The sequence below is a fragment of the Gopherus evgoodei genome, chromosome 1, assembly GCF_007399415.2.
Source record: "Gopherus evgoodei ecotype Sinaloan lineage chromosome 1, rGopEvg1_v1.p, whole genome shotgun sequence".
Taxonomy (NCBI): Eukaryota; Metazoa; Chordata; order Testudines; family Testudinidae; genus Gopherus; species Gopherus evgoodei.
Genome location: NC_044322.1, coordinates 217,401,130 through 217,429,063, shown reverse-complemented (window position 1 = coordinate 217,429,063; position 27,934 = coordinate 217,401,130). Strand labels below are relative to the sequence as shown.

General features: G+C 45.1%; 1 protein-coding gene and 1 long non-coding RNA gene across 5 annotated transcripts in view; one reads left to right on the top strand and one right to left on the bottom strand.

The window, feature by feature from the left end:
- Positions 1-8,550: 8,550 nt before the first annotated feature.
- On the top strand, positions 8,551-27,612 carry LOC115636468. The gene is made up of 4 exons (XR_003996950.1): positions 8,551-8,562; positions 17,793-17,795; positions 17,989-18,000; positions 27,541-27,612. It is a non-coding gene; the product is annotated as an uncharacterized LOC115636468 (long non-coding RNA).
- Positions 20,209-27,934, bottom strand: part of LOC115636421 (antigen WC1.1-like) — a 59,937-nt gene continuing 52,211 nt past the window's right edge. For 3 of the 4 annotated variants that reach the window (XM_030536492.1, XM_030536505.1, XM_030536512.1), the window contains 3 exons: positions 26,629-26,718; positions 25,352-25,504; positions 20,209-22,411 (listed from right to left, as the gene is read on the bottom strand). In XM_030536492.1, coding sequence (XP_030392352.1) covers positions 22,287-22,411; positions 25,352-25,504; positions 26,629-26,718 — 368 coding nt within the window. In that variant the 3' untranslated portion in view covers positions 20,209-22,286. The remainder of the gene's footprint in view (positions 22,412-25,351; positions 25,505-26,628; positions 26,719-27,934) is intronic. The other variant, XM_030536497.1, reaches the window with a different exon arrangement.

Genomic DNA, 27,934 nt, shown 5'->3' with positions numbered 1-27,934 from the left:
AAACATTCTACAAATACATTCAAAGCAAGAGTAAGACTAAGGACAAGGTAGGCCCATTACTCAATGAGGGGGAAAAAACAATAATAGAAAATGTGGAAATGGCAAAGGTGCTTAAGGACTTATTTGTTTCGGTTTTCACCAAGAAGGTTGGTGGTGATTGGATGTCTAACATAGTGAATGCCAGTGAAAATGAGGTAGGATCAGAAGCTAGAATAGGAAGACAACAAGTTAAAAATTACTCAGACAAATTAGATGTCTTTAAGTTACAGGGCCTGATGAAATGCATCCTAGAATACTCAAGGAGCTGACTGAGGAGACATCTGTGCCATTAGCGAAAGTCGTGGAAGATGGGAGAGATTCCAGAAGACTAGAAAAGGGCAAATATAGTGCCTATCTATAAAAAAGGAAATAAGGACAACCTGGGGAATTACAAACCAGTCAGCTTAACTTCTGTACCTGGAAAGATAATGGAGCAAATAATTAAGCAATCATTTTATAAACATCTGGAAGTTAATATGGTGATAAGTAACAGTCAGCATGGATTTGTCAAGAACAAATCATGTCAAACCAACCTGACAGCTTTCTTTGACAGGGAAACAAGCCTTGTGGATAGGGGGAAAGCGGTAGATGTGGTATATCTTGATTGTAGTAAACAAACCATGGAAATACAACCTATATGGAGCTACTACAAGAGGAGTGCAAAACTGGTTGGAAAACCATTCCCAGAGAGTAGTCATCAGTGGTTCGCAGTCATGCTGGAAGGGTATAACAAGTGGAGTCCCACAGGGATCAGTTCTCAATCTGGTTCGATTCAATATCTTCCTCAATGATTTAGATAATAACATAGACAGTACACTTATAAAGTTTGTGGATGATACCAAATTGGGAGGAGTTGCAAGTGCTTTGGAGGATAGGATTAAAATTCAAAATGATCTGGACAAACTGGAAAAATAGTCTGAAATAAAAAGGATGAAATTCAATAAGGACAAATGTAGCCTACTGCACTTAGAAAGGAACAATCAGTAGCACACATACAAAATGGGAAATGACTGCCTAGGAAGGAGTACTGTGAAAAAGGATCTGGATGTCATAGTTGACCACAAGCTAAATATGTGTCAACAGTGTAACATTGTTGCAAAAAAAGCAAACATCGTTCTGGGATATATTAGCAGGAGTGTTGTAAGCAAGACACAAGAAGTAATTCTTCCACTCTACTGCATACTGGTTAGGCCTCAACTGGAGTATTGTGTCCAGTTCCAGGTGCCACATTCCAGGAAAGATGTGCACAAATTGGAGAAAGTCCAGAGAAGAGCAACAAAAGTGACTAAAGGTCTTGAAAACATGACCTATGAGAGAAGAATGAAAAAATTAAGTTTGAAAAAGAGAAGACTGAGAGGGGACATGATGATTTTTTCAAGTACATAAAAGGTTGTTACAAGGGGGAGGAAGATGAATTGTTTTTCTTAACTTCTGAGGATAGGACAAGAAGCAATGGGCTTAAGTTGCAGCAAGGGAGATTTAGGTTGGATGTTAGGAAAAACTTCCTAACTGGCAGAGTAGTTAAGCACTGGAACAAATTGCCTTTGATGGTTGTGGAATCTCCATCACTGGAGATTTTTAAGAGCAGGTTAGACAAACACCTGTCAGGAATGGTCTATATAATACTGAATCCTGCCAGGAGTGCAGGAGACTGAACTAAATGACCTCTCGAGGTCCCTTCCAGTCCTATGATTCAATTATTACCTCTGAGTGAGAAGTGGGGATCTGTGAGTTAAAGCTTTTGGGAACCTGAAGCCCCGGTTTTTATCCTGGCTCTGGAAGGAGAGTGGGGGTCATTACGTACTCTTGTAAAACCCAAATTTGTCCCTCCGATGTCTGTTACTTTTGTCTGCATGACAAATAGACTGCAGGAGTGCCTGCTACAGTTAACTTTTTTGGGTGAACTCCCCATGTTAATGCATCAGTTTTAGGTATTAAACCCCTCACTATCAGCTTTTCACTTTGAAATTCTTCTTTTATCCACTCGCTCTTGTCTCCTAATGTGCTCTGTGAACCACTGCATTTTTTCCTTCATCTGATTTACCAATCCAGTGAAAGTACTGTTTGCTGCTTCTCCCTCCCGTGCACTTACTTCTCCCGTTCTGAAAGGCACCAGTTTAGGTCTCGGTTTAGGTTATACCGGAATCAGGTTTTTACTTTATAATGGTGGATGCAATGCAGTGGCCTCTGCTCATGGGTTGTTACATGGCTGGTTTGGGTCATTACCAATGTCCCCATTGCAGCACCCTTTCCAATCATTCCATGTTACAGCTTTTAATTTTGCTCAGGTCACCTTTTTCCATTTCTGTCCCCATTTTTCAGGTACTGTATAGGTACCCAAAGCTTGTTGCTGACCACCAATATTTATAACCAGACAGCACTTCTCTTTTCTGTGGATCCTTTACAGTTGTTTCCAATGTTTTATTCTGTCCTTGTGCTTTCTGTAACGTATAATATCTCTGGACTGCTTGCCACCCTGCTAGGAGAGCAGGAGCATTCCAGTGCTCTGTTGCTTCTCTTAATTCTTTTAACCCTTTGTTTCTGTTAATTGCCCTGCCAGTTTTGTGCTCTGTTGTGTACATTTCTAACTCATATTATTTTCCAAAGCTACAGTCTGTGCTCTGGCCTTACAGATTCCATTCCATGTTTCTTCCCCTTCGCTGGCAACCCATGCATTATCAAACTCTGTGGGAATTTGCAGGGAGGAGTTTCTTTCCCTAGTCCATAGCTTTCTGCCATATCAGATCACTATTCCTACAGAGGACAGATCACCTAGTTCCCAGATTAGTGGTCAAGGTCACCAGTGTAGTCAGTTGTTGACTGCATGTGTGTTCATGCTGTATGCTGCACTGGCTGTAGCCAACTAGTTTGTACAGCAGGCTCCAGTCGAACTGCCCAATAATACCACAGACTCAGTTCATAGCAAAGGTACTTGGCCAGGTTTATTGACAAAGAAGCACAGTCCTAATGTCCTGACTCAATGGTTACAGTTACATTAACACATCTGCTCGTTGCAATGGACTCAGCTCAGTGAATGGCAGGACTTTCCATTCCCCCCTCAGCCGGGCATCTGAGACTTCTTTTTATACACTGATACAAACATTACGTATTGCCCCTCTGACTTGATTAGTTAACACCCTTTAACTTGCACCTGGGGGGGGGGAGGGATAGCTCAGTGGTTTGAGCATTGGCCTCCTAAACCCAGGGTTATAAGCTCAACCCTTGAGGAGGTTATTTAGGGATTGGGGGCAGGGAAGTCAATAAAAACAACCTGTCAGGGACAGTATTTGGTCCTATTGGTGAAGGCAGGGGACTGGACTCAATGACCTTTCAAGGTTCCTTCCAGTTCTGTGAGACAGGTATATCTCCATATTTCTTTTTTAAAACCTGTTGGTTTGATCAAAACATTTCAATTCATAGACTCATAGACTCTAGGACTGGAAGGGACCTCGAGAGATCATCGAGTCCAGTCCCCTGCCCTCATGGCAGGACCAAATACTGTCTAGAGCATCCCTAATAGATATTTATCTAACCTACTCTTAAACATCTCCAGAGATGGAGATTCCACAACTTCCCTAGGCAATCTATTCCAGTGTTTAACTACCCTGACAGTTAGGAACTTTTTCCTAATGTCCAACCTAAATCTCCCTTGCTGCAGTTTAAACCCATTGTTTCTTGTTCTATCATTGGAGGCTAAGGTGAACAAGTTTTCTCCCTCCTCCTGATGACACCCTTTTAGATACCTGAAAACTGCTATCATGTCCCCTCTCAGTCTTCTCTTTTCCAAACTAAACAAACCCAATTCCTTCAGCCTTCCTTCATAGGTCATGTTCTCAAGACCTTTAATCATTCTTGTTGCTCTTCTCTGGACCCTCTCCAATTTCTCCACATCTTTCTTGAAATGTGGTGCCCAGAACTGGACACAATACTCCAGTTGAGGCCTAACCAGCACAGAATAAAGCGGAAGAATGACTTCTCGTGTCTTGTTTACAACACACCTGTTAATGCATCCCAGAATCATGTTTGCTTTTTTTGCAACAGTATCACACTGTTGACTCGTATTAAGCTTGTGGTCCACTATGACCCCTAGATCTCTTTCTGCCATACTCCTTCCTAGACAGTCTCTTCCCATTCTGTATGTGTGAAACTGATTGTTCCTTCCTAAGTGGAGCACTTTGCATTTATCTTTATTGAACTTCATCCTGTTTACCTCAGACCTTTTCTCCAATTTGTCCAGATCATTTTGAATTTTGACCCTGTCCTCCAAAGCAGTTGCAATCCCTCCCAGTTTGGTATCATACGCAAACTTAATAAGCGTACTTTCTATGTCAACATCTAAATCGTTGATGAAGATATTGAACAGAACCGATCCCAAAACAGAGCCCTGCGGAACCCTGCTTGTTATACCTTTCCAACAGGATTGGGAGCCATTAACAACTACCCTCTGAGTACGGTTATCCAGCCAGTTATGCACCCACCTTATAGTAGCCCCATCTGAATTGTACTTTCCTAGTTTATCTATAAGAATATCATGCGAGACTGTATCACATGCCTTACTAAAGTCTGGGTATATCACATCCACCGCTTCTCCCTTATCCACAAGGCTCGTTATCCTATCAAAGAACGCTATCAGATTAGTTTGACATGATTTGTTCTTTACAAATCCATGCTGGCTATTCCCTATCACCTTTCCACCTTCCAAGTGTTTGCAGATGATTTCTTTGATTACCTGCTCCATTATCTTCCCTGGCACAGAAGTTAAACTAACAGGTCTGTAGTTTCCTGGGTTGTTTTTATTTCCCTTTTTATAGATAGGCACTATATTTGCCCCCTTCCAGTCTTCTGGAATCTCCCCCGTCTCCCATGATTTCCCAAAGATAATAGCTAGAGGCTCAGATACCTCTTCTATTAACTCCTTGAGTATTCTAGGATGCATTTCATCAGGCCCTGGTGACTTGCAGGCATCTAACTTTTCTAAGTGATTTTTTACTTGCTCTTTTATTATTTTCTCTTCTAAACCTACCCTCTTCCCGTAAGCATTCACTATACTAGACATTCCTTCAGACTTCTCAGTGAAGACCAAAACTGTCATCCTGACCTTATTTTTAGGAGGGGTCAGTGTGTCCTATATTATCTTTGGAGAGTGTGTTTACACCATAACCTTGTATCATGGTGTTCTAGTACTACGCTTCTGGGACCTGCATATGTGAGTGCGCTGTGCCTAGCTTAGGAATGCTTTTGTTTTCGCAATACCAGCCCTGTTCTTGCCAGGTGCTGTGAACTTGCAAGTTGGCATGTTTTGTTACAGGGCCTGATTTCTGCTCATAGCTTGACTCTTGCTAACTCTGCTTTATACCAGCAGGGCCTGACCTTATACCAGGCCCCTTATACCAGGCCTCATGTCTCAAGCTCTCTCTTTCTGCTACAGCTGATATCAGAATCCTTGGAATGATTTCAGAGACAAGACTAATCTGGGCATCTTGATAACTCCTTTTTTTGCATTCAGTTCTGAGTTCCTATCTGCCCTCTGCCAGTTTGGCAGTAGCTATGCCCTGCAGAACCTTTCTGGACAATAAATCTCTTAATTATGCCAGGCTGCTTCCACTTAACCCTAGAACACAGCACCTCTCCCTGTGAGGAATTGTCAACTTTGTTCCCAGAGGAGATCGTCCGAGAACACTAGACCAAGAGTAGGACCAGGAATAACAAGCCATGAGGGGGACAAGCAACACAATGTCCTTCTTAGATATTAATTAATTGAATTAGTTACCGTAGTTGCCAAGGGGATGCTATTTGATTGTTAATAGGAGGATAGATGGCCCACATGGCAACAAATGGGAGTGGAGATGTACCTGAAACAAGCTCATCTTTGTGGGACCCCTGGTTTACAGCATTAATGCTTCCTGTGAGTTAGTCCAAACATACAATATATGTCCTTACACTAAAGAAAAAAATGGTGATATTTTTAATATTAACTACAAAGCTTAGTATTTCCACAGTGTTTTTTTACACATTCAAAGTACCATACAAACATTTACTAATTTTTCCGTTTGTTTTTCATTAACTATCCAGCTGCATTCTATCGGGATGCAAATTCAGGGTGGATCCTCTTGCTCATTTTCCATTACATATAGGAAACACTTTTTTGCATTTCTCCATCTGGTCTGTTCAGTAAGTGATTAAAAGCAAATCACTGTTTTGTTAAACAAAGGACCTCTGGAAAAAAGAGATAGAGATCATGGTTTATCTCTCCATTAAAGGCAGATTTGAGGCCAGCTAGAAATCAGTTGAGCTACATCAATTTACCCTAGCCTAGAGGAGAACTGAAGCATGAGGCAACCAAAATATTGCTCCTGTAAGGCACCATGGCAATATTTCTGAATCAGATATTTTGGCCAAAAAACCAAAATATCTTATTTTCAGGGGCAGCTCCAGGCACCAGCATGCCAAGCGCATGCCTGGGGCGGCAAGCAACGGGGGGTGGTCTGCCATTGCCGTGAGGGCGGCAGGCAGATTGCCTTTGGTGGCATGCCAGCGGAGGGTCCACTGGTCCTGCGTCTTCGGCAGACCTTCCTCAGGCATGCATCCGAATCCACGGGACCAGGGACCTCCTGCAGGCAGGCTGCCAAAGGCAGCGTGCTTGGGGCGGCAAAATACCTAGAGCCGCCCCTGCTCATTTTGCTGCCAAAAGTTGCTGATTTTCAGCCAAAATATATTTTATTTGAATTTTCACAACACTCTCCCCCAAAAAAATTTGGATGAGGAAAAAAAATCATCTTCTGACCAGATATAATCAAAATACATTAATATTTTCTGACAAATGAATCACTGGATATACTAGAACTCCACATATTTTACTTTATATCTGTCCCAAAACTACCTTGTTAAAATGGATTGTTACCCAGTGACTGTCAATGGGTTACTTCAGGAACCTGAATAATTTTCCTGCATTTTAATTAATCTCAATCTCTTATATCATTTTTTAAAATTGTTAAATAAATGTGTGTTAATTCTAAGAGTATATTGTTTGCATGGGGGTTATAATTGGGAGGTTTGAGTCAGAGTCATTGAATAGATTAGCTCAGTTTTGTTGCTGGAGGCTCCCAAGATGTGTGTACAGGGCCAAGTCAAGGCATCACTGTGATGGGGTAGGGGCTGTCTGTGTGGGGAATGGGAGAGCATGGAAGGACTTTAGTTGATGGACCACACCGGAGCTGTAACCTGAGCTAGGTAAGGCAGGGGAAAGATCAACACCTTTGCCTCGGAACAGGGAACAAAAGGAAGGGAGTGGCAGGAGGGAAGCAGTTTGAGTTTGGGCTTGGGGCTGTGTGGGCGGAATTCAGGGTATCCTAGCTAGGATCCAAGCACCCTAAAAGCCCAGAAGGACTCGGTGGAGGGGTCCTGACTGTGCCTGCAAGCTCTGCTGTAACCTGTGTTCCTCTTGTCCAATAAACCTTCTGTTTTACTGGCTGGCTAAGAGTCACTGTGGGTCCCAGGAAGAGGGGTTCAGGGCCGGACTCCCCACACTCTGTGACAATCACCAAGAGTAATTTCCTTATAAATGTAATCCTTCTGCCCCTCTGAGTTGTCAGCAACAAGGGCTGGGTTCAGTTTCCAGGGGTTCCGTTTCAATTACGCAATGCAAAACCGGCTCGAGCCCCCACCCAGTGACCTGGGACAATTACATACCACCATCCTCAGGTGCCTCTAGCAGACAATACTTCCCCACTCACAAGCATGAAGTCTGAGTGTAGCAAAATCCTTTTAATAAAGGAGGGAAACTATGCGGCATCACGTTGGAGAAACACCACAAACTGGATTATAACACAAATCATAAGCAAAAAAAAACCCACCTCCAAGTACGTTTGGCAATGTCCTTTCCCCCCCCAAGTCCAACAACCTGAAAGTCTCTGGTCAATGCCACTCCCGAATTCAAAAGTTTATCTGCAGAGTGTGTTGGAGTGTGTTGGAGACAACTTCTGGTACAAGTTCTGGAAGAACCAACTAGGGGCCCTGCTCCTCTTGACCTGCTGCTGACAAAGAGGGAAGAATTGGTAGGGGAAGTAGAAGTGGGTGGCAACTTAGGCAGCAGTGATCATGAGATAGTCAAGTTCAGAATCCTGACAAAAAGAAGAAAGGAGTGTAGCTAAATATGGATCCTATTTTCAGAGAAGCAGACTTAGATTCCCTTAGGGAACTGATGGGCAGGATCTCCTGGGAGGCTAATATGAGGGGGAAAGAAGTCCAGGAGAAATGGCTGTATTTTAAAGAAACCTTGTTGACAGCACAGGAACAAACCATCCCAAAGTGCAGAAAGAATAGCAAATATGGCTTAACAGTGAAATCTTTGGCGAACTTAAGCTCAAAAAAGGAATCTTACAAGAAGTGGAAATTTGGACAGACAACTAGGGAGGAGTATAAAAATATTGGTAGAGCATGCAGAGGTGTAATCAGGAAGGCCAAGGGACGACTGGAGTTGCAGCTAGCAATGTATGTGAAGGGTAACAAGAAGGGTTTCTACAGGTATGTTAGCAACAAGAAGGCCAGGAAAAGTGTAGAACCCTTACTGAATGGGCAAGGCAACCTAATGACAGATGATGTGGAAAAAGTTGAAGTACTCAATGCTTTTTTTGCCTCGGTCTTCACAGACAAGGCCAGCTCCCAAACTGCTGCTGGGAAGGAGGTGAGCAGCCCTGAGTGGTGAAAGAACAGGTTAAGGACTGTTTAGAAAAGCTGAACGAGTGCAAGATCTAATGCATCCAAGGGTGCTAACAGACTTGGCTGATGTGATTGAGCCATTGGCCATTATCTCTGAAAATTCGTTGTGATCGGAGGAGGTCCCAGACAATTGGTAAAAGACAAATATAGGGCTCATATTTAAAAAAGGGAAGACAGAGAACCTGGGGAACTACAACTTCACTTCACTTCCCAGCAAAATCATGGAGCAGGTCCTCGAGGATTCCATTTTGAAGCACTTGGAGGAGAGGAAGCTGATCAGGAACAGTCAACATGGATTCACCAAGGGCAAGTCATGCCTGATCAACCTGATTGCCTTCTGTGATGAGATAACTGGCTCTGTGGATATGAGGAAAGCAGTGGATGTGATATATCTTGATTTTAGCAAAGTTTTTGATACAGTCTCCAACAGTATACTTGCCAGCAAGTTAAAGAAGTATAGATTGGATGAATGGACTATAAGGTGGATAGAAAGCTGGCTTGATCGTCGGGCTCAGTGGATAGTGATCAACAGCTTGATATCTAGTTGGCAGCCAGTATCAAGCAGAGTGCGCTGGGGGTCAGTCCTGGGGCTGGTTGTGTTCAACATCTTCATTAATGATCTGGATGATGGGATGAATTGCACCGCCAGCAAGTTTGCAGATGACACTAAGATGGGGTGGGGGGAGAGGTAGATACTGAGGTGAAAGTAAGCAGGTACGGGCCAGTATGGAGGACTGGTAAGAAAAGGAGACTCGCTGAGGGAGGGAGAAGCCTGCCCCCTGCATAAGAATAGTTTAAACTCAGCTGTTCCCTGAGCGGTTCAGCCCCCGGGGTTAGGAGCAGTTTCTGGCATCCTTGTTAATTTCACTCACAGTAACTGGGGGGAGGGAGTCGGGGGGAGAGTGTGTTTGACCATAGCAGGGGCAGTCCTTTTCTGCCCCCAGGGTGAGGGGATCTCTCCAGTACTAATATACACAACAAATACAAGCATTTGGTGGCATAGCTTAAATCCAGAGCTAATAAAAGCAGGTTGAAGGGGAAAACTCACTGTCACATTGGTTTCTCATCTCCTCCCTCCTCCTCCAGTCAGGCTGCAGACAGTTCTGCATTCCTTCCCACCCCCCACTCAAAAGGGGCTCTCCTCTAGGCTCTAGTTTGCAGTAAGGAGACTGGCTGAAATGACTGCAGAGTCCTATATTTAGGAAGGAAGAATCCCATGCACTGCTACAGGCTGGGGACTGACTGACTAAGCAGCAGTTCTGCAGAAAAGGACATGGAGATTACAGTGGACAAGAAACTACATATGAGTAAGCAGTGCACCCTTGTTGCCAAAAAGGCCAATGGCATATTGAGCTGCATTAGTAGGAGCATTGCCAGCAGATCAAGGGGAGTGATTATTCCCCTCTATTCAGCACTGGTGAGGCCACACCTGGAGTATTGTGTCCAGTTTTGATCATCCCACTACAGAAGAGATGTGGACAAATTGGAGAGTCCAGCAGAAGGCAATGAAAATGATTAGTGGACTGGGGTACATGACTTATGAGGAGAAGCTGATGGACCTGGGGTTATTTAGTCTGCAGAAGAGAAGAGTGAGGGGGGATTTGATAGCAGCTTTCAAATACCTAAAGGGAGTTTCAAAGCAGATGGAGCTAGGTTTTTCTCAGTGGTGGTAAATGACAGAACAAGGAGCAATGATCTCAAGTTGCAGTGTGAAAGATCTAGGTTGGATATTAGGAAATGCTATTTCACTAGTAGGGTGGTGAAGCACTGGAATGGGTTATCTGGGAAGTGGTAGGATCTCCCTCCTTAGAGAGTTTTGATGCCTGGCTTGACAAAGCCCTAGTTGCGATGATTTACTTGGTGCTGGTCCTGCTTTGAGCAGAGGAATGGATTAGATGATCTGACGTCTCTTCCAACCCTAATAGTCTATCAAATTACTCCTTACAGCTGTGGAAGTCTGATTTCCAAAGAGTATGGAAATTGGATTTCTCTCCATCATTCTCTGGATCATCAAGTTTCACTTCCTGGCTGCTTTCACTGCTGCTTTTAGTGGGCCAGATCCTGACCCTCCTTTCAGCTTCTTTGCACTGTAGCTACTGGCAAGTATGGGAATAGAAGGATTATGATGTTGATGTAAGGCTATGTTTGCCCAATTCTGCATTCCATGGGTACTGCATCCAGTGGTGCTTCATCAGACCCAAGGCTCAGGCCCCATATTTTATTTAGCAGCCTCAGATGATGGGGTTCTATAGTAGAGTTTTTGTTATGCATTAGCTATTTAACAAATTGTGATGGTTTTGTTTGCCATTAAAGCTGTCAAGTACTGTAGTGTGTGGAGTGGCTGGGCTGTGATTTCTTAGCCAGATGTTAAGAATTCATTGCATGAGTGAGTTATGGAAACGGTAAATGAATAATTAGGGTGCTTGCATCATTCTAGAAGGAAAAAAATTCTGGCAAAAATAAAGATCCATCTCCAAACATTTCTAGCCTTCATTTGTAAGATACAGCCTGCCCTGATCTCCCCTTCTTCAGTACAGCATCTGTCAGTTTACACGGGCAACATAATCAGAGTACTCTAGAGAGCTATGTGGAGGAGAACTAGGGAAGGGTAAATATGCCATCCCTGTTATCATTTTTCTTAACACATAGGCATTCTCATATAGGCAGCATATAGGCATGTCTCACCTGTGGGCATTATCATTTATAGTGACTGTGAATGTCACTGAGATAAAGGCATCAACCTGTCCTCAAATGATCAAATCTTGATCTCTCTCTGGGACTGTTTAATATTTGTGTGCAGTGCCCGGCCACAGCAGCTGACTTCTGCTTTTTCTTCTAAGTAGAACTATTCTCCTTGTGATTCAAGACTCATGTTTTCTACTTTTTCCTGATTTTTGGCAGTGTCAGAAGCTTTTGGTTTACCAGTTGCTGAAGCATCTTCTATTATGTGAAGACAATTAATGGCATCCATTGCGTTTTCCTCAGGATGAAGATGAGAAACTCCAGGCAGACATCCTAGATACTCCTGTATGAAATGGTGAAAGCCTTCAGATTCAGTCTTACTGCAGTCTGGGTTGTCTGTAAAGAAACCTCTTCAGGCATGATGACCAATTTCAGCATCAGTTAGAACAAGCCATCACTTCTTTTTAACAGCTACATTTCCTTCTATCTCATCCTCTTTCTCCTGGTCTGTCCTTGGCCATTTAGAGTAGCATCACTTTTTTAATAAAGCTCATGAAGACCGTCTGCCAGCACAACAGGTATCTGGAGTAGACCATGGTCTTTGGCAAATCTAACCTGAATGCCCACAATCATGCCATCCAAACCTTGACTTCTCTCCTCATTGTCTATATTTTCTATTACGTGCCTAAGAGTTTAATCCTTTGGGATATTTTTTTCATATGACCACACCTGGTTCTTAATTTGCATTGCCTCATTTCCCATACTCCTGCTTGCACAGGCCATCACCCCGATACCCAGTAACCCCAGTCTGAAACAGGAAGCCTTGGGTACCCTCTGAGGCATCAAGCAATCTCCTAGCAAAGAGACAGACCATAAGCCAGCCCCTGTCTTTGGAGAGTAATATTTCTTATATGACTTTGGTCACATAAAATGTTATATAAACACAACTGTTTTACCTCTCCAGTGCATCATCAAAGATCTACAATCTTTCCTGAAAGATGATCCCTTACTCTCACAGATCTTGGGAGACAGGCCAGTCCTCGCTTACAGACAGCCGCCCAACCTGAAGCAAATTCTCACCAGCAACCACATACCATACAACATAAACACTAACCCAGGAACCTATCCTTGCAACAAAGCCCAATGCCAGCTCTGTCTACATATCTACTCAAGCGACACCATCATAGGACCTAATCACATCAGCCATGCCATCAGGGGCTCGTTCACCTGCACATCTACCAATGTGTTATATGCCATCATGTGCCTGCAATGCCCCTCTGCCATGTACATTGGCCAAACCGGACAGTCTCTACGCAAAAGAATAAATGGACACAAATCTGACATCAGGAATTATAACATCAAAAAGCAGTGGGAGAACACTTCAATCTCTCTAACCACTCAGTGACAGACTTGAAGGTGGCAGTTTTACAACAAAAAAACTTCAAAAACAGATTCCAAAGAGAGACTGCTGGACTTGAATTAATAAATTAGATACAATTAACTTAGGTTTGAGCAGAGACTGGGAACGGTTGGGCCATTACATTAATTGAATCTATTTCCTCATGTTAAATAGCCTCACATCTTCTATGGGTCATCTTGATTATCACTTCAAAAGTTTTTTTTTCTCCTGCTGATGATAGCTCATCTCAATTGGTATGGCTACTTCCACCTTTTCATGTTCTCTGTACGTATAAATAGCTTCTTGCTGTATGTTCCAGTCTATGCATCCATTGTAGTGGGCTGTAGCCTACAAAAGCTTGTGCTCAAATAAATTTGTTAGTCTCTAAGGTGCCACAAGTACTCCTGTTCTTTTTGTGGATACAGACTAACATGGCTGCTACTCTGAAACCTGTTCTACCTGTCTAACTTCTTTCTGTCTCTCTCTAATCTATACTAATCTGTTTTAATATTTTGTAAATTCCAAGGCCAGAAGGGACCATTAGATCAACTAGTCTGACTTCCTGCATAACACCAACCAGATAATTTCATCCAGTTGCCCCAATAATTTGTGTCTGACTGAAGCACATCTTCCAAAAAGACACCCAGTCTTGATTTGAATACTCCAAGACATGGAGAATCCAAAGGCTCCTTTCAGCATGATATCTCAGTCCTTATATGTAAAACTATTTTCTATCAACATTTCTGCTTCTGTTGTTTAATAGCACGTTGTTAAGATATAGTTATTTAGGCCTGACTGCAAAAGTCTATACTTTCAGAATTTAGGTATATGTTTATCATTTGGCTAGTTGTAGAGGTATAAAAGAAAGAATCGAAATCACTATCTGCCTGTTTATAGGCCTTCTCTCACTATGATAGTTTAAGGTCGTGTTCTTAGGCTGAGGTCTTTGGCTAAGCAGCAGAGGCAGCCATAAACTGGGAAGTGAACGGTCACATCCTCATATGCCAAACTAGTCACATTGAAATAAGGCAATTTGCGGCTGTTAGGAAGGTGAGCCGATCTATCACCTCCAGAGAAAGGAAAAAGCCTAAAAAATGTAAAGAAAACTTAGTTTGATAGCATCCTGTCTGGCAAGAATTCACTTATCAATAGCTGGGGTGTAAAATCCTCATTTCTGTGTTGTTCTATTACTGTAGTCTCCCTGTTGGCGAAGTTCCCCGAGGGTTGGTCCTGGGGCCAGTTTTGTTCAATATCTTCATTAATGATCTCGAAGATGGCATGATTTGCATCTCAGCAAGTTTGCAGATGACACTAAACTGGGAGGAGTGGTAGATACGCTGGAGGGTAGGGATAGGATATAGAGGGACCTAAGACAAATTAGAGGATTGGGCCAAAAGAAATCTGATGAGGTTCAACAAGGACAAGTGCAGAGTCCTGCACTTAGGATAGAAGAATCCCATGCACTGCTACAGGATTGCCAGGGGCAAGAACTAACTTTCATTTACTTACTTTGTTTAAGGTTGATAAAATGCATCTGTTGCCTGGTCTTAGGGGGCAGACACAGGAATCAGGAAAATCATTTTTTTTTATAAACAAATAATAATGCACTGACACTCTTGTCACAGCAGACAGACCTTCACAGGCCCCGCTAGCAGCATCTTAGGTAAACGTGTGAGTAAACAAGGGGCCTGATTCTGTCCTGTAGGTCAGCAAATCAGGATTTAATTCCAACCAATGTGAGGAATGAGCCCCCAGACATCCAAATCCAGGAAAAGTGAGTGGGAAGATCTCAGATGTCATGAAGGGAGAGAGGTGGGTCCAAACTACAGGGGAGATTATAGACTAACTCCCTGAATTGCACCATGCAATGAATGAGAAGCCAATTCAGACATCAGAGAACTGGTGTGCTATGATCCCATGACCTACAACTCGAGTGAGAGAGAAGATAAACATGGGGCTGCAGTGTGCTCATGTACAGCACAAAAAGGTAATGCAACTGGAAGATTACAGAGCCGTGGAGAACTGTGCTGAGTCCACTTCACAGACTAATCATTCCAGTGATGTAGCTAAACTCAAATGGATAAAGGCATTTCTTGTCACAGATGCTACCTGAGGTTTTAGGAGTAGACTTGGGGACTGTAGAATGGTGACTCACTGGCTGGTGTGCCCCACATGGCTGAGCGTGGGGTAGCAGGCTCTCCTTCTTTGGCTTCCCCTTCCCCTGGCCTGTGGTCTGCTTTTCCTCATGACTCTGACCAAGTCACATTCAGTAGCAGTGAGTCCCACAAACAATGGTCCACTGATTTCATGTCAGGTCTTTGGCCCCTGACTCTGGGCCCAGTGTTCCTTACACTCTTTGTCTGCACTAGTCCTTACCCCTTATATCAGAGGTTTCATGCCACCTTTCTCGGTGGCCACTAGGGATCTCTGGCCCTTCCTCTGCTCTCGGTTCCAGTCAAGGGACTCTGTAGCAAACCGCTGGAGTCTGTTTCCTCAAACTTCTTGCTGCCTCCCTGGACTGCTTCTGACCTTGGCCTGTCTCTTGGACCTTTTCCACAGTTCCTGTGACAGGGGCCCTGTCTGGCTCTGCAGCAGGATCAAAGTAAAAGCTGGTCAGTAAGAGGCATGTCAGCCATTCTCCTGCAGCACATGACCTCCATAGCTGCCTTTTTGAAATGCCTCAGCAATGATGTAGGTCTTAGTGGGGCAGTACAGTAAGGTGTGTGACTAATGCCAGTTACATCCTAGGCAAGATACAGGCCCCTGTCACCTGTGCTGGGCTTCTGCAGGCAAAAGTCCAGTGTGGGTGCAAAGAAAGTTTTGTTTCAATTAGTTCTTGGTGTCCTTATTCTTCTGTGGGGGAATCATGGGATCGCACCACCACTGCTCATTCCAGCCCCTTGCTCTGTCCAGCTAGGAAGAGATTAGGAGGAGTTTGTCCACAAAAGAACCTCAGCTATGTTTTCTCTTTGTGCCCTCTGCACTCCCAACAGATTCTGTGCCAGTGCCCCAGATGTCCCTATGGGAATATGCTTGCAGTTATATAGCTAAGGTACTAAGCACTCTGTGCCTTAGCTCTTCCCTTACACTGGAATTAATGACACCTGACTCACAGAGATGATGTGATGGTAAATTGATAAATGTCTGGGAGATGCTCAGATACTACAATGGCGGAGACCATAAGAATACCTAGAAAGACAGACCATTCAGTTGACAGATATTGACAGATATTGTAAAACTCAGCCAGGGATGTTATTTGTCTCAGTATGTTTCTGCTTCCATACCGCCTCCTTCTATTACACTCAGAATGGACATGACCATGTAAACAAAGCTCAGTAGGGCTATGTTAGTGTCATTAGAAGTTCTGCTGTTTGTTTTCACTTTCATTAGTGATAGTAGGACAATTGTCTGAATATCTTAGTCTGTATGTGCGTGTGTGTATGTATATGTGCATGTGTGCATGTTGCACCCCATGTTATTTTGGGTGCCTGGTTTTTGTTCTAATATCTCAGAACATAGATTCACATTCTTAGATTTTTGAGGCCAGAAGGGACTATTGTGATCATTTAGTCTGACTGTGATGGAGTAGGGACTGTCTGTGTGGGGGATGGGAGAGCAGGAGGTGACTTTAGGTGAGGGACAGGACCTTAGCTTGTAACCTGAGCTAGGCAGTGGGGAGGGGTGTCAGCACCTTTGCCTGGGAAGCTGGAAAAAGGAAGGAGCTGGCTGGAGGGAGTGAGTTCAGTGTCTGTTTTTGGGCTGGGTAGTTGGAATTCAGGGAATCCCAAGCTGGGAACTAAGCTTCCTGAACCCCAGGACTTGCTTGAGGGGTCCTGGTTGTGCCTCCAAGTTCTGCTGTAACCTGCATTCCTCTTGTCCAATAAACCTTCTGTTTTACTGACTGGCTGAGAGTCACTGTGAGTCCCAGGAAGAAGGGTGCAGGGCCGGACTTCCCCATCCTCCGTGACACTGACCTCCTGCATACTATAGACCACAGAATTTCACCCAGTGATTCCTGCATTAAATCCATGACTTTTGGTTGAGTTATAGGGTGTCTTTTAGAAAGATGGAAAGAGAACTAGTTGAAAATTTTCCAGCTAAACCTTTTTCTGTCAGAAAATATTGATTGACAAAACAAATATTTCACAGGAAGTATCTATTTCAGCAAAATTTTGGACAGGAAATTACTTAATTGTATTATAACAACACACAATATCCCCACACACACAATGTCATCACAACACCTGACATATACACATTCCACCAACACCTCACCCTATCACACACAAAACCAACACATGCTCAACACCCTCCACACACATCACACTCAATTCACACTCCTCAGACATCACCCAAGCCACACCCAACACATAGACAACATACACTACACCACCATCACACACTTCATAAAACACTCCACACCCAACACTCATCTAGTACCCGCACACCCACTGTCAGACACATACACAAACACATATACACCATCACATGCACCAGGACAACACACATGTAAATTTAAAGCCTTCATGGCCAATATGGAGTTCACTGTGCAGGCAGCTCTGGCCACGTAAAAGCATGTGCAGGAACACAGCAAGGAAATCCCCTTCCATCTCAGGGCCCTCTGTTCAACACCACGTGAAGTGAACACACTGGAATAATACAATGAATATAGGAAAGGGAAATATTTATTCACAGAGTGAAGAATAATGAGAAACAACGGTTGAGAAGAAGAGGGAGTAGTAAGACGGGGTTACATCCAACTAGGGTTGCCAACTTTCTAATTGCACAAAACCAAACACCCTAGGCCCTCTCCTTCCTCAAGGCCATGCCCTTGCCACACCCCTTTCCTGAGACCCTGCCTCCCACTCACTACATTCCCTCTCCCTTGGTGGCTTGCTCTCCCTCACACTCACTCACTTTCACTGGGCTAGGGCAGGGAGTTGGGGTCCAGGAGGGGGTGAGGGCTCTAACTGGGGATACGGGCTCAGGGGTAGGGCCAGAAATGAGGGGCTAAGGTTATGGGAAGGGGGTCTGGGCTGGGGCAGGAGGTTGGGGTGCAGGAGCGGGTGAGGGCTCTGGCTGGAAATGTGAACTCTGAGGTAGGGCTGGGGGTGAGGGGTTTGGGGTGCAGGAGGGGGCTCTGGGCTGAGGCGGGGGTTGGGGTGCAGAAGGGAGTGAGGAATCCCACTGGGATTGTGGGCTCTGGCATGCAGCCAGGGATGAGGGGGTTGGGATGTGGAAGTGGGATCCAGACTGAAGGGTGGGGCAGAGGGGTTCATGGTGTGGGAGGGGGTTGCACATTGAGGCAGAGGGTTGAGGTGCAGGATAGTGAGGGCTCTGTCTGGGGTTGCAGGCTCTGAGGTGGGGCCGGGCATGAGGATTTGGGGTTCAGAAGGGGGCTCCAGGCTGGGGAGTGGGGCTGAGGGGTTCAGGGTATGGGATGGAGCTCTGGACTGGGGCAGGGCTGAGGGCTTCAGCTGGGGCTGCAGGCTCTGGGGAGGGGCAGTAGATGATGGGTTTGGGATGCAGGAGAGGGCTCCAGATTTCGGGAGGCTCAGGGCTGGGGCATGAAGTTGGGGCACTGGCTTACCTCTGGCGGTTTCCAGTCAGTGGTGCAGCGGAGGGGCTAAGACAGGCTGCCTGCCTGTCCTGGCATTGCGCTGCACCTGGGCTGAAGTGGCCAGCAGGTCTAGCACCTAGACGGAGGTGCACAGCTGGCTCTGCATAATGCCCTAGCCCACAGGTATCACCCCCAGCTCCCATTGGCCACGGTTCCAATTGCACTGCGGAGCCAGTGCTCAGGGCAGAAGCAGCGAGCAGAGCCCCATGGCCCCCCTGCCTAGGAGCCGGACCTGCTGATGGCTGCATCTGAGGTGCAGCGCAGAGCCAGGATAGGTAGGGACTAGCCTGCCTTAGAGCTGCAGCACCGGAGACCAGACTTTTAACGGCCTAGTCCACAGTGCTAACCAGGGGTGCTAGGGTCCCTTTTTGACTGAGTGTTCTGGTTGAAAACTGGACACCTGGTCACCCTATATCCAACACGAGGCCCCACAGACCCAGCAGTGCCACAACATGACAGGGCAGATACCTAGCACTGCATCTCCACTCAGAGTTCAGGAATGCTGGACAGAGTTCTAGTCTGGCAATGAGTCTTGGGTGCTCCTGGTCATCTTTGGTGCCAGTGACCTTTCCCCAGCAAACTCCTCTGGTGCCCTCTTCTGCTGCTGTCTGCAAAGCCAACAGAGCAACAACTTCCCCACTTAGCTAAATACAGCCTCTTTCCTTATTCCCAGTGCAAGGTCACACAGCCCCATATAGCTCTGGGCAACCGTGATAGTGGGTCCAGCTCTGGTTTGTTCTTCTCAGGGGATTGCTCCCTGGCAGGGTGCTCCTTCTGGCTCCTGTTCTGGGGTTTCTCCAGTCAGTCACTCTGTCCCTTCCAGGCTTAAGGCAGGTTCTAGGCTGCTTCACTATGTGATGGCCTGCTCACTGTAGTCCTCTTGTCTGGAACTACAGACACACACACTCTGGTTTTAAAAGGGCCACACACAAGATTTTCAAGGGACCGCACTCTCTAAACCCCAAGGCGGTTACACAGACAACACAATCATATCACATATACAGAGGCATTTTAACCTTCTCTTAGATATTCCCGTAGAATATCAACTCTAATTCAAGGTCTCAGTTCATACATTCAACCAAGAGCCTCAGAGGTAATTAGGCCCCACAGGATCTAAAAAAAAAATCACCTGACAACTCTGTTCCACTTGCCAGGGGGCTACTTCAATCTGTCTTCATTAACAGAAATTTGTAGCACATCATAAAACAAAACCACCAATAACTGCCTGTAAAACTCCATAAAAATCCATATGTGCTTTTGCCCCTAGGGGAGGAGGGAGAATGAACCACACATGATGACAGAAAATAATGCCACTTAACTAAGGCCCTTTTCTGACATTTTGGGGTTTCATTCAGACCAGTAAGGAGTTGTGTCACTGCCTGTCCTGTAACCCTGGATATCTCTGTCCTGTGCAGCTTTGGCTCAGGGCCCTGACACCAGCAGCCCGTTCACAGCACAGTGACCTCACCCTGGCTTCCACCCCCCTATATACTCCTTGGAGGGTGACACCAATGTCACCCTTCCAGTCCTGAGACTCCCAAAGTCATCTCCCCTGCAGTGCCCAGTACCTCTCACTGTACCCGCACATAAATGATTGCATTTCCTGCCTCCACAGAGACAGAGGACACACAGAAGCCTGATAGTTTGGCTAAAACCCATGCTCCAACTTAATGCACAACTCTGAGATGTTTCTGTAACTAAATTAAAAAAATGTTTATTAATAAGGGCATAAGTTGGAGTGATTACTAGTAACAGATAGGAAAGGTTACAAATAAAGCAAAACATACTGTCAAGTGACTGAAATTTAATACTAGAAAGTTACAATCTTTGCCTGGTCAGTTTCCTAACTTACATCAAGTCATCAACATCCCTGGACCCTCACACCACAGGACCCAACTGTTATAGGCTTGAAGGTGCTGTGACCTGTTGCCTGGGATGGATGACAGAACAACTTTTTGCCTCTGCTTATATCTTCTCAAAGTCCATTGACCCTGTTTCAAGAGGTAGGGAGGCTTTCTGGGGTGTAGCCTCCATCCCCCATCAAGATGGTTTAATTGGTCATTTCCCCCATGATGGCTCTCTCTACATTGTTTGTAAAAGTCCATTTCATTGTCTTTGGTCACACCTTGCTTAATTTACACTGGAGACACAGGCAAGCTGCAAAAACACATTCCTTTGTCTGAGAAAGGCAGAGCTTAGGCACAGTCTGCCTAACACATTTTAGAAATACATTTCCAGCACACATCTCTATTTCTTTATACAGCACCTGTACATATATCATGCCATTATATTAATGAGCAGCATCTTAGCAGTTTGCATAGAACATCTTACACAACACCTTTTAGATATAGATTATATGAGTGAATTGGGACAATGAGAGTGTCAGGCCTCATGAGAGTTCTGGAATGGTGTGCCCTCTCTCTACTGGCTCCCTGGATCACAGGATGGAGGCAGAATGAACACACATGATGAAAGACAATAATGTCACTTAATTAAGGGCCTTCTTTTTAGATTTTTATTTTGTTTGAAATTTCTGGGGAATGCCTCAGTGTTTATCTCAAAATTTTAAAAAAAGGTGGACAATCAGTAGAAAAAAATAACTTGGCAGTTTTTGGGGGGAAATATCAGGGAAATATGACTCTCTTCTCCTAGGATTTTTTTTGTCTATTTGTTTTCTAACTTTCAAGCCCCCCTCACCCTCTGTATGTTCTGAAATGGAAGCAGATACAGTTTTTTGTTTTCCACCCATTTTATCATATCATAACTACCTTTATTTTGCTTTGACTGCTGATGACAATCTGCACTATCTGTAAAGCTGGTATTCTGTATGTGGTGTGTGGTGGGTGTGGGATTGACACCAGTATATACACCACCACTCAGGTTGTTCCAGTGCTTTTGACCTGGCTCTGGAAAGAGAGATGATGGCATGGTAACCTGGTCATTCAGGTTACCAAGCTGCCATTTCTCCTGGAGCAGGGAGATGGATCCAGCACATCTAAAATTTGGGTAAAAATTGTTTAAAACAGAATAACGATTTTTGTAAAACTCAGCAAATGTTCATTAAAAAATCAGTATAAACCAAAGATGAAAGTCCTTACACTTAGTGCACCACTGAAAGATGCTCCAATGCTACAGTAATGGGCATGGTATATGAATCTGTACAGAGGAGAAGAGAAGAGGATGGGATGGAGGTATCTTTTAACTGTTATCTAATTGTGTGTGTGCATTAAGGTTCCTATAAATAATGTCCATTTATCCTCCCGGATTTTAAAGGAAAGTCTGGAGTTTGAATGGTAGTTAGGGCCATCTCTGGAGTTAGGATTATTCTGTTACTGGATTTTTTAACCGTTACCACACAACGGACGGAATGTTCATTCTTCATCCAGCATCCTATTGAACAACCTGCAATACCGAGAGGTGACATTTTGCAATTATTATTTTTTGGTGGTTCAGACTCCAAAGACTCACTTTCTTATGATCCCTTATGCACCTTGTGAGAGAAGCACTGTTCCTGGAATAAACTTTTAAAAAGGATTCAATATGAAAAAGCAAAAATGCACGAAGAAGAAAATATTAGGAATAAAAAAGCAGGGCAAGTTTCAGGCAATCATATCAATGAGAAATTACAGGCAAAAACAAAGACCTTGTCTCAGTCACACTTATATTTCTTTCAACTACATAAAACCCCAATATAAAAGGCGACTGAACTAGATCCGTGGCAGGGACTATCTCTGATGCCCCCATGCCCAGTTAGCATTCAGAAGAGAAAGAGTCTAATCATACAGCATTTACATCCTCACATGATATTTGATTGGAACTCAGTCATTCTTATATTGATGTCTCAGGGATGCCAGCTTCAACGTCATCATAACCTGGGTCTCCAGGAGGCGGGAATGGGCTCTCTCTCTCAGTCCCTGAGGCCCCTGCATTTCTTAGGGAGTGCAGATTCCAATCTAAAAATATCAAAGGAGGCACATTACAGCCAATATATCTATTCTACATCTGTGTGCACTCACCTAACATGGGTGAGCAGCCTATAGTATGGGCTGTGAATTATCTCCTCTGTTCCTCTGATTGGGATTCTGCCAAATTTAATCCATTATGTCCCATAAAGAAAACATCTGGGAGTAGATTCTCTCCATGTTGAAATGTGCAGGGGAGGGATAGCTAAGTGGTCTGAGCATTACCCTGTCAAACCCAGGGTTGTGAGTTCAATCCTTGAGGAATCCACTTTGGGACCTGTGGCAAAATCAATATTTGGTCTTTCTAGTGAAGGCAGGGGACTGGACTCCATAACCCTTCAGGGTCTCTTCCAGCTCTAGGAGATAGGATATCTCCATAATTTAAGGGTGGGAATGCCATTGACTTGGTGACACCTCCTTGATGCTTCAGTAGGGGCTGCTCTAACTCCCAATGGCTAGCATAGTCCCTAAGGGGACATGTGCCAGGTGAGACTGGGTGGGGAGGAGCAGGGCAGAGGTCCTACCCCAGGGGACATGCAAGGGCAAGGAACCCAAAAGGGGAGGATGTCACAGGCTTCATCCTGCCCACACAATATGCATTTGCATGTTATTTTCATCAAGTACAATGAAATGCACATTTCATCCCAACCCACTTTCCCCTCAGGTGCAAAGTGGGAGCTCAGCCTCAGACTGTGAAGTGCTCTGGTACAATTGGGTCCATATGTGCACTGAAGAGAGTGATTTCAAACCTGAAGCCAGGCCACTAATTAACCCCATCACAGGGCCCTGTTCTTCCCATTACCATCCAGGGCACTGCCACCTTGTTTGGGCCCTGATCCTGCAAATCCACTCATGTAACTTTGCTGATCTGGACAGTCCCACTGAAGTTGGCACTAGGGTGGGGCTTCTAGGGGCTATAGCCACCCCAAAATTTGTCTTGGCAGCCCCACAGCCACCCAGTAGCAGATGCTCTCCAGTCAACTCGCTCTGAAGAGAGAGTGGTGGCTGCTGGCTGGCTGCCCAGCTCCAGCAGCAGCAGAGAAGTTAGCCCAGGCCGGGTGCCGGGTGCCCAACAGTAGCCCCCAGCTCATGTCCCTGCCTGCCGAAATGCATCATCCAGGGCAGGTGGACAGTCTGGGGCTCCTCACAGTGGCCTAGACTGACCTGCTCTGGCCCAGGCTCCTAGGCCCCGCCCCCTAAGGGCTCTGTTAGCCCGGAGCCAGGTTCCCCTGCCTGGACAGTTTTTAACAGCTGCAATCAGCCAGTGCCTGTCATTGCCTGGCTCTGGCTTCCAGCCTGCAACCTGGGCAGGGGGCAGGGCCACAGAGGGGCGTGGGACCTCATGGAGAGGAGGAGCACACACCCCCCCCTAGTTTTCTGTCTGGCTCACTTCAGTCCCCCTACTAGGAAGAGGCTGGTGTCACCCTTGAGTCAGTGAGAATATTCATGTGATGAGAGTGACAGGTGGGCTCCAGTGTTTGCAGGATTAGGGCCTTATCTAGGAATCATCAGGTATCTCAGTCCATTTAACAGTGTTTAGCAGAAGTCAGGGTGGGGATACAGCTGAGAAGGTTAGTTTAACAATAGCTGTATTTTAGTGAAGTGACAGTGACTTCTAGTGGTCAGTAAAGGCTGCTCCAGGTTATTTGCTCAGCAACCCTTTCTGCAATTGCTATCTCAAATGTGTTCATGCAAAGAGCTCTACAAGGAGAGGAGACTCCTCACAACCATCGCTTTGGCCAGTGTCACTTCTTTGCTGCATAACCCACATCCCCCTCACTCCGAGATTGTTCCTGTGGGTCACTGGGAAACACAGACATTTCCAGCACTGCCATCTCCTAAGTGTTTGGAAATCGGGAGTAAAGCCTCAAATATCAAGAGATTGGCTTAAAAATCTGGAGATTAAAACAAACATTTTGGTGTCCTTTTGGTTTCTGTTTGTCTTCTGGTTCCTAAGCCTTTAGGTTAAACTTGGTTCATGATTTGAGGCTTCTTTCTGCAACCATGAGAGCTAGAAATCTTCCTTTCTTAAACTGAAAGCTCAGATTTTCATGTAACCATCTAAGTCTAGGAGCTGTGTCTTTTACCAAATATCGGGAAAGTCTACACTAGAAACTTAAGCTGGCCTATTTTAGGTCACTTACGCCATCGCAGTAATTCCTGCAATGGTTCATGTACCCACAGCCCTCCTTCTGCCTGTTGTGTGGGTCCTCACCAAGAGCTCTTCCACTGACTTAAGAAGGGCAGTGTGGGGGGCTGAGAGCCATGCAGCTCCCCGTGAGGAGCCTGGCTACCCCTGATCTCTTGACTTCCCTCTGCTGGGAGCCAGATCCCCGCTTCCTGCTGCCAGGAGTGTGGCTGGCCCCCTGGGCTCCTGGCGTGGAGCTCTGTGCCTGTAGTCTGGGCGGCTCCTGGGAGCCCAGGCAGCAGCCCAGCTGGGAGTGGGGAGCCAGGCAGGTGCAGCCCGGCTGGGAGTAGGGAGCAGGGGAGCCTGGGAGGCACCACCTACCTCTGAGTGGGGAACAGGGCAAGTATAGCCTGGCTGGGAGCAGAGAGCCTGGGAGCAACCAGGCTCTAGCTGGAGCCCCCCACTCCAAACTCTCTTTTTTGTCAATTTCATGGCTCTAGCTTGCAGCCATGAAATTGACAAGAATGACAGTCAACAGCTGAAGTAAGTAAGGCAGTGTCTACACAGACATTGTGTCACCGCAACTGCACTGACATAAGCCCCATGACTCGCGTTGAGGTGGAGTTATGATGTTGTTGTGGTAGGGCACTTACATCAGCAGGAGCAAGGTTGTAGTGTGTACAATGTCAGAATTAGGTCACTGTAAGCTGCCTTACATTGACCTAAGTCTGTAGTATAGACCAAGCCATAATGAGACTAGCAATCAAACTGCAAGAATTGCAACAGGACTTTTCCCCATTCACCTCTCTGTGAGTCCCTATTCCTGTCACTCTCCCGAGGGGCCCAATTAACTTCTTGGGCACACTGCCCTGAACCAGGATCATCTTCAGGGTCAGAAACTTCTCTGACATCATCATAACTATCCCCAGGGACATCTCCAGGCAAGGCATGGCTCTCTGAAACAAAGACAGGAATGAATGGTAATGAGAAATGATCTTCCACTGAATATAGAAATAAATTATACACCAGGTAGGAAGGGCCCTGAGGTACTGATACTCCCACAATGATAAGAGATCAAAAGTCCCCTTCTCCCCTGCAAGCTCCGTGTCAGAGGAATTTTATACAGGTCACATTTATCTGACACATTTTAAGGACTTGACGTGTCTGTAAATTGCTGGACGGAACCTAAAGCAGAAACCCACGTGAGGGTGTGGGAGATCTGGAAAGAGGTGGCTGGGGGTAGGGTCTATGTCAGAGGAAGATTTCTTCACTGTAATTTGTTGTTATACTAATTATATATCAATTAGTAATTAGCAACAGATAAATGACACTTTAATTTCTTCTGTTTATAACCTACTTCCTAAATTTTCAATTATGGTTAAAATCTTGTTTTGTTCCATTTCCCTGAACTAGTCTGGCCCATAAACCACCCTCAGTCTGCAGTCTCTGGAAGCTGCATCACCAGTTCAGAACAAGATATGGGTCTATGTGTGAAATCTGTACATCCATTCACCTATCATAGTGCATATGAAACTCATGTCTAGATCAGTGGATTCACCACAGGCAGGAATGGTGAAGAGGGACCATTGCTGCAAATCAGAGGGCTGTGCACAGAGAGATTGTCCCCTAATATTGTGAGTAATGTTAGTGTATGTGAAAGTGAGGGCAGGGATCAGTGACTAGGATCAGGCAGTGTGGGCAGGGGGAGAACAAGCTTCTTCTAGAGTCATGGGGGTGAACAACCTCCTTCTAGAGTCACACTAGTTGGCTAACGTGCCTCTATTCTGACTTGTGTCACCACATGCTTTGCTATTTCTTGGTTCTCTTAGTGCATCTCTGGACTAAACCAGTGCACACAGCATGTTTTATGGGAGAAGAGTTTGTCAAACAGCTGCTTGCAGAAGACTTGATCCTGTGAAGTGCTGAGCACTCTGAGCTCCCATTGGTCACAGCAGGACTGAAGATGCTCAGCACCTTACAAGAGCAAACCCATAAAGCACAATTTTTGTCTCTACAAAGACAATATTATTAGCTTTTTCCTGAGCTAACGCTGCTCCCAGAAGGCAGTTTCACTCCTCACCTTGGTCGTCTGGAGTCTGGGGGTCATCATTCAATGCAGGCTCCTCCACGTTATCGTAATCCAACTGAGACCCCCCAGGGGAAGCTCCCTCTGGAACAGCAAACACAACACTCAGCTCCCTCTGAACACACCCAGTTCCTGAGCAAGTTTCTAGTTCCCCATTAAGTGCCTGTTGCATGGGAGCCCAGGCTATTTATCCTAGCGTTTGTAGGAGAAGTCACAGGGTGATCAAGGAGAAAAGGGAAAGTCATGGACATTCTGTAAACTAGGAGTGGTGTCACTGTGACAGATTCCCCCCAGGGTGCCACCTGGAACTAGGGTACCACTGAGCCCTCTGACTCACCTGCCTAGGCTCCGTTTCACACTGTGCTGCTGCGACAAGCTGCAGACCCACTCGCAGTCCTACACTTCCACCAGCATTCACACAGGTAGGGACACACCCAGCTGCAGTTACATGCAGGCTCTCTGACCAGTCACTGTATGAACCAGCGGTGATGATACCTCCAATAAGGCTTTATGGAAATAAGCTTAGAATGTGTTTTATGCTACATATGCCATGTAACATATCTATGTAAAGGTTATGATCTACTGAATGTACTAATCCTATTTGTATGCATGTATCATTTTTGTTTTCGAAGTTATGAATGTTATGAATATTGGCTGTGTACTGGCTTGATTTCTAAATAACCTTAGTAGGGCATTTGGTCAGCTCCTGGGGAAAGGAATGTTGAAGTTAAGTACCTAATCAAGAAACACTTAAAAGGACAATGGATCTTGGAATGCTCCAATCCACATAAGAAGCCTACTTGAGGACGTTCAAGTTAGCATGTAAACAATGGATGCTATCTGTAAAAGCTAAGAGTTATGCATGGACATGTGACTTGGAGCGGGACTTTGCATAGGGGTGAGGAGGGGGTCTCCACCCACAAGAGAAAGTCTATTTAAACCCCGAGGAGACCCCTCCATTTCGTCTTCCACTGGCTGAAAGAGGAGCCATCATGAAGAACCCCCTAGCTACCACCTGAGCTGGAACAAGAGCTGTACCAGGGAAAGAATTGTGCCTGGGCCTGGAAGGGGTCCAGTCTGAGAAAAAACTTACTGAAGCATCTCTGAGGGTGAGATTATCTGTATTCAATTTGATTAGATATAGATTTGCACATTTTATTTTATTTTGCTTGGTGACTTATTTTGTTCTGTCTGTAACTACTTGGAACCACTTAAATCCTACTTTCTGTATTTAATAAAATCACTTTGTATTTATTAATTAACTCAGAGTATGTATTAATACCTGGAGGAGCAAACAACT